Consider the following 7,226-nt stretch of genomic DNA (forward strand, 5'->3'; position numbering starts at 1 on the left):
GAACCCAAGCCGTTTTTTTTTTTTAATTTGGTGTGGAGTTTCCCTTCAAATCTATACCAGAACCAAAGGGCCTGTTATAGATTTTGGGGGGCCCCACGCTGTTAGGTTTCTTAATTCTGTTATGGGGTTTACCTTTAAAGCAATACAAGACCCAAAGGATCCCCCAAGCTGCTTTTATCCCAATTTTTTTTACTTTACATTTTCTTTTTACAATTATTTTTTAAATTCAGCTCTCAGCAGGGAAGCCTTAACAACCTATTGACCCGCTAAGTGCAGAGAAAGTTCAGGTATTGGGTGAGTACCCAAATGGGCGATGTTTAGGCCAAACTTATGCTCGGCCCAAACCGTTCACCCAGCCCTAGTGGTGCCTGAACACTGTAATCCCTCAGTTACTCTTGCTGGGCGCAGGAACAGGCCCTGATGTTAAAAATAAGGAACAAAAATTGAAATTACATGTACTTGTCATACAGGTGCAGAAAAATTGGGCTTTGGGTGTTGGTGGTGCCTGAACACTGTAACCCTCAGTTACTCTTGCTGGTAGCAGGAACGGGCCCTGCTGTTAAAAATTAGAAACGGAAATTGAAATTACATGCACCTGTGATACAGGTGCAGAAAAATTGGGCCTTGGGTGTTGGTGGTGCCGTAAATCAAAAACATTGTTGGAAGCCAGCATAATCAAGCTTCAGGAATAGGATAGGCAGAATAGGCAGTCTTCAAGGGATCCTAGATCCCTAGAAAATTCAATCAGTTACATCAGCATCAGGGGCTTGATAGCTGCTGCTGTTCCAGGACTGATTAATTTTGGATAAATGTCAGCTGGTCAACGGAGTCTGTGGACAGACGCACTCTTTTTTATCCATCACAAAACCTACAGCAGCACTGAATGTCAGTTCGGAAAGCACACTGGAAGCAGGAAAGGCCAGTAGCTCGATTGCATATTGAGCAACTGCTGGCCAGTGGTCCATCCTCAAGACTAAGTAACCCAGTGGATGCTCAGTTGGAAAGGTCTCCAAGTCTGCTCTTGCCCCTAGATAATCCTTCACCATATGCTGCAGATGCTGCCGATGGTTGCTTAAACCGTCTATCTATCTGTTGATCCGAGATGCCAACAGATCTACATCTGGAGTGCCCCAACGAAGGCACAACTGCTGGGAAAACCTCCGGATTGAGACACCATTCCCCTTGATCCAAGATCTGTTGACTGAGGAAATCCGCCTACCAGTTTCCCACTCCTGGAATGTGAACAGTGGAGAGAGCTGGAACAAAGTTTTCCACCCATAGGAGGATGTCGGCCACTGCCAAGGCCGCAAGGACACTTTTGGTGCCCCCTTGGTGATTGACATAAGCCACGGCCGTGGCATTGTCCGACTGAATATGCACTGGACAACCCCGAAGGTACTCGGTCCAGTGGACTAGGCAAAGCCTGATCGCTCTCAACTCCAGAACATTTATTGGCAGCCTAGATTCTTCCAGGGACCAGACTCCTTGAGCAGAAAACCTGCCAAGAGCCCCTCCCCACCTGGACAGACTGGCCTTGTGGTGACAGTTGTCCAATTAATAGGAAGAAAGGATTTCCCTTGTTTGAGAATCGGGGACCGAAGCTACAAGAGCAGGGACTCCTTGGTCACCTGGCCCAGCAGGATCTGATTGTCCAGGGAATTTGGTTTTTGTTCCATTTGAGAAGAATTTCCTTTTGGAGTATTCTCATGTCGAATTGAGCGAAGGGGACCGCCTCGAAGGACGACACCATCAGTCCCAGAGCTCTCATACAGATCTGAAGGGACGACCATTTGTTGGGACAACAACAGCTGAATCGCAGTCTGTAGTTTTTGGAGTTTTTCTGGAGGAAGAAACACCCTGGCTGCTGACGAGTCCAAAATCAGGCCCAGATAGTCCAATCTCATGGAAGGGACCAGGGATGACTTCTGAAGGTTCAGAATCTACCCGAACTCCTCCAGAGTTCTCATGATGATCTCCAAATTTGCCACCAGCACCGTGGGAGACTCCGCACGGAGAAGCGGATCATCCAGGTAACCCAGGGCCGATATCCCCCACTGTCGTAACAGTGCCAGGACCGGAGCCAACACCTTTGTGAAGACCCGAGGAGCAGAGACGAGACCAAAGGGTAACTCCACAAACTGATAGTGATCCTCTTCCACAGCGAAATGCAGAAACTTTTGATGTCCTGCACATATTGGGATATGAAGGTATCCCAATATGTTGTCTATGGAGGCCAGGAAATCTCCCTGATTTAAGGAAGCGACCACCGTGTGAATGGATTTCCATCTTGAACTTTTGAACTCGCACAAAGCAATTTAGTGCCTTCAGGTCCAGGACTGGATGCACCTTGCCCACCTTCCTGGGGACCTTTTAAACAGATTTGAGTAAAAGCCCTAAAAATGTTCCGCACACGGAACCAGAACTATTACTCCCTGTTGTAACAGGTCCTGTATCGCCCCCCAAGAGAGCCTGTAAGCAATCGGGACAGTCGCACATTGGAAGGGAAGAACCTTAATGATGGGACGGATCGTAACTCGATTTTGTACCCGGACCGTATGACCCCGTGAACCCATTTGTCTGGTATCCGGGACAACCACAGGTCCAGGAACTGGCAAAGATGTCCCCCCACCCCAGATTCAGGTGAGGGCACACCTTCAGGCCGAAGCGGTCTTGTCCTCAGGTCTGGAGAAACTCAATTTTTGTTTGCCAGACCAGGGTTGCTTGGAACCACCTGAAGGGGCCTTATCGACTGACCCTGAGGGACGAAAAAATGTATGCGCTGAAAAGGAGGGGCCTCATCTGCACCACAGGTTCTTACCCTTGTTAGCCTGTGGGGTAAAGGTACTCTTACCCCCTGTGAGACCTGAGGTAGCCCCAAACAGGTGATCTCCTTGAAAATGCAGATCAGACAAGGCCTCCTTTGAGGTCTGATCCGCACACCAACACTTTAGCCAAAGTATATGCTGGAGGACCACTGCCGAAACCGACAGTCGGCCAAAAATGAGAGCAGCATCCAGCGCGGCATCGTTAACAAATTGCAGCCCCTGCACCAGCTGGTCCAACAGCTTCTCGAAGGCCAGAGGAAGAGGTTTCCCATCCAGGTCACGGCGTAGTAACTTAGTCCATTCAGTCAATGTTTGCGAGACAAGGGCAACCATAAACACTGGTCTTAGAGCAGACCCTGCCAGAGAGTAAATATTGCAGACCACAGACTCCGCCTTTCTATCCACCAGATCCTTAAAGGACAGGGAATCCTGCTCTGGGATCATGGTAGCTCCATTCAGTCCGGAGACCGGAGGGTCCACTGTAGGTGGCACGGTCCACTTTTTTATAAGGGACTCCACAAAAGGGTAGCGTCTAGCAATCTGCTTAGGCACCCCAGGGGAACGCTTTGGGCGGTCCCATTCTTTTTTGAGCATGTTGTTAAAATACGCGGGAAAGGGAAAAACCTTTTGCCGCTCTGGATGGCTTGTGAGTGCCAAACATAACCTGCGCCTCAGTCAGTCGCAGCTGCGTCCTCCATTTTTAGGGTTTCACGCACCAATACAACCAGTGCGTCCACCAGCGCCTTTTCAGGTAGGGTTGTCATCCTCACTGTCAGAGGAGACAGGGCGCAAGGTAGTAGACCCGGCAGGGAGACCCACATCTGCGGTGGCTGCGTTTTTAGCACCTCACCCTTTAAAGGTCACCTCCACCTGGGAAACAAAGGAGTCCAGGACCGCCAAAAGTGCATCTATGGACAGCTGGGATCTGTAGGGCCCTGCGGCCTCCTTGAGGGGGTCAGGAGGGGCACCTGTTCTGCAGGGTCCATGTTGCACCAGGGGAACCCGTCAGCAAAAAGTGAGACATTTTTTTTTTCTTCAAACTTTTTTTTACAAAACTTTCCACTGCGCTACAGCGCCCCCAAGAAGTCAGGTAGAGAGAGAGAGAGACCTCTCTAGACTCGCCACCCTACACCAAAAATGCACCAGGAGAACCCCCCCACACGATTGTTCATTTGTCCGTAGCCGGCAGCGCACCCCCCGCCCCCACTTTCAGCCTAACGCTCGTTCCCAGCCCCTGAGAGTAGTTACAACTGTCCCACAGCCCCAGTAGTGGGAGGGGGCAGGACAGAGGGGAACCTGGGGTTGTGAGGGTCCGACCGTCCCAGGGAGGGGCCAGCGTCCACCTTAAAATCCACCAGGGGAAGGGGGGGAAACATTTAATCACCATACCAGGAACAGAGGGGCTCCATCTCCTGACAGAACCCCTCTCCGCCGAAGTGGGGGGTTGTCGGCCAATAGGAATGCTGCGACTCAGGCCTAGACCCGTATGCGACCTGGCGGGACGTGTAACTCTCGGGCCGGTCTCCGTCCACTGGGACTATGTCGCAGCCGACCTAGCGCGGAGCTGGGGACTGCACACTCGCTGGCCGGCTGGGGTGATCACTGGATCTATATATCCAGCCCGTCGCCCAGATCCAGCATAGTTGCTTGCAAAATTTCGCAGGAAAAAAATCTGGAGAAAAGCTAACTAGAAAAAAACTTTCTAGAAAAAAAACTTTTGCCAGGACCAGGACCTCACTCCTAACTAGGCAGATAAAAACTGACATTCTATAGCAGGGAGAGAAGGTATACCCCTGGGACTGCCCATAGGCGTAGCCAAAACTTTTTTCTGCCTAGTGTCCTACTCCTGTCGGGGGCAATATAACCCTACTGATATGAAGCTCAGAGACTGAGTCTGTCAATGACGAATAGAGAAACATTGTTTTATTTGTAACAATAAAACATTATTTTACCATGTTTCCTGAGAGCTTGGCTGATAAAAGTACTTTGTAGCCAAAGAGGTAAATAATTATGTTAATCTCTTGGTGAGGTGGCATTCGCTAAAACCTAAAACAGGTTTTGTGTAGTATTGATTCCAGTACATTGGTGTTCACACCCTCAAAGTTTTTATCTTTGCTCCCCTGTGAAGTGGGGAGATTAAGAAATAGGTGGAGAGAAAGAGAGAATTTTCCTTTCTAGATTCTCCTGTATTGCTTTTTAGGCAAAACACTGTTGACTCCTGTCTTATAGTGCTTCTTTCTAAAGACCAATGCTAGCGACGATCAGTTCATTGATATGTGTGAACACCAAAGGATTAGTGTATAGAAACATGGTGGTCTAAATTCAATATTATTATTACTTATAATATCAAGAAACATGCTAAAACATTTAAAATGGTTGTAACCCTAAAAAATAAATAATAAGATCCTGTTCCCTTATAGCAGATTAGATAGCACAGTGCTTGTGCTGTCTAATCTGTCCCTCTCTAAACTGTATAAAAACTGGTTGATACTGCCTGTTCCTGTGTCCCCCTGTGTGTGCTGACCAAAGCAATCATGGCTGCTGGATTATGATTACCATGGTCAGTTAACGCGATTCCGTCATCCCGCTGCTCTCCTCTCTCTCCCTCCCTGTCGGCTCCTGTGTGTGTGAGCCGTATCCTCTCACCCCTCTTGCCGCTATTAGTAGCTGGTGATGAAGGTAAACAAATATTACTGCCATCCCCTCTGTTCCATCAATCTATCCTACATTGTGTAAATGTTTTTATAAAACAATGCCTGTAAATACCTTATCGCAGCCTCCGGCCGCACTCCTCCCACATCGCAGGGCACAGTGGGAGGGGCTGAGCAGGCAGCACAGGGGTCACATACCCCCCCCCCCCGACTGATGTTGGAGGGGATCTCGGCCCCTCCTGCCCTTAGATCGGAGGAGGGACACGACCGGAGGTAACATGACCATAAAAGACATGAGATAAGGTATTTACAGGCATAATTTAATAAAGACATTCACACAGTGTAGGATAAATTGATGAAACAGAGGGGCTGGCAGACATTTTTCTTCACCTTTACAACCACTTTAAGGTGACTCAGAGACCCCTTCTTCAAGGTTTTATAGAAGCTTAGTGTTCCTTTTAGTCTAGATGTTACAACATACAAATGTGTCTACTAGTGGAGAATGTTGTTGGCACAGTATGTTGGTAATCTTTCAGTTGGCATCCGATGAGTCTTCTAAAAGAAATGTTACAATGGAGAATTCTTGACACAAGAGAAGCAGGAGAGCTTTCTAGAGAATGATTTACTGTGTTGTGTCAGTACCATGCTTGTTTTGGAGGTCTTCAAAACAAGTGTTGCTTTAAGCGGTATAAAATTCTTTCTCAGTAATGTTATAATAATTACCATTTTTATTCCCCAGCGAGTCACCCTTGAAGACCTACTTGAAGAAATCAAATGCTTACGAGGCATTGTTGAGTCTCAAGAGAAGCGCATCTCAAACCTGGAAAACCAATTGCATGTACTGTCCAATGGCACTGACTGAGCTGGACTGAGATTCCACCATCCGACCCAGAATGCACTTCAAGAGTTACATGCCCTATTTCCTAGCAAGCAAATCAATTATGTTTTTTTTACCAGAGGGGATGGAGCCAGTGCATGGACTCCTCAAGAACTGCCCCCAGTTCATGCTCTTCATTGTTAGAGGAGTCTCTCAGAAGAGGCCCTCTTCCCGGGGGAAATTTTATTTCTGGGACTGGGGATGAAGACTGTTTTATTCCAAAGTGCTAAAGGAATCCTCCATTTGCATTCACACAGAGAGCTTGGTCATCAGGCTGCTTTGACTGACGATTGGGAGATTTGGCAGCCTGGCATTACAGCTAATGCCTGTAGTTTGCAAAAGTGTGTAAATTGTTACATTTGGACAAAGTACTTCCAGCCAAAACGAAGCACATGGGAGTCTATTGTTTTGCTGTTTTGTTTCTGGCTTTTATTATTTTTCCAGACATTTTTAATGATTGTGCTTTTAAATCGTTATGGAAACAGGCCAATATGGTTTATGCCAGAGGACAACATTTTAGATTCATTTAGTTCAGTTTCAGGACATGCTCAGAAGCAACATAAACTTTACACTTATAAAGTAAAAATCCTATGATCTACTCATTTTATCAGTAGCTAGGCTTATTTGCTATTGCCACTATTACAGCCAATGCCCCACCTTGTCTTCTCTCCATTGGTCTGGTGTAAACAAGTACTTATCTATATTATGTGTGCAGCCTTGTAAAATACATCTGTTGTTGAAAGCTGCCATTTCCTGGCCATACTAATTCCCCGCGGAATGCTGAATGTCCATTCAGGGGTGTTATTACTTCCTGGGGAATTGATAACTTTCCTGTAAATGGTTTTAAATTTATTGAGAGCATTTCCCAAATGC

General features: G+C 47.3%; 1 protein-coding gene across 3 annotated transcripts in view; it reads left to right on the top strand.

Annotated features, from left to right (window-relative positions):
- CORO6 (coronin 6) overlaps positions 1-7,012 on the top strand; it is a 137,559-nt gene extending 130,547 nt beyond the window's left edge. For all 3 annotated transcript variants that reach the window (XM_082244859.1, XM_082244858.1, XM_082244857.1), the window contains one exon: positions 6,216-7,012. In XM_082244859.1, coding sequence (XP_082100985.1) covers positions 6,216-6,338 — 123 coding nt within the window. In that variant the 3' untranslated portion in view covers positions 6,339-7,012. The remainder of the gene's footprint in view (positions 1-6,215) is intronic.
- The last annotated feature ends 214 nt before the right edge of the window (positions 7,013-7,226 follow it).

This window comes from Pelophylax lessonae, assembly GCF_965119305.1.
Source record: "Pelophylax lessonae genome assembly, chromosome: 2".
Lineage (NCBI taxonomy): Eukaryota > Metazoa > Chordata > Amphibia > Anura > Ranidae > Pelophylax > Pelophylax lessonae.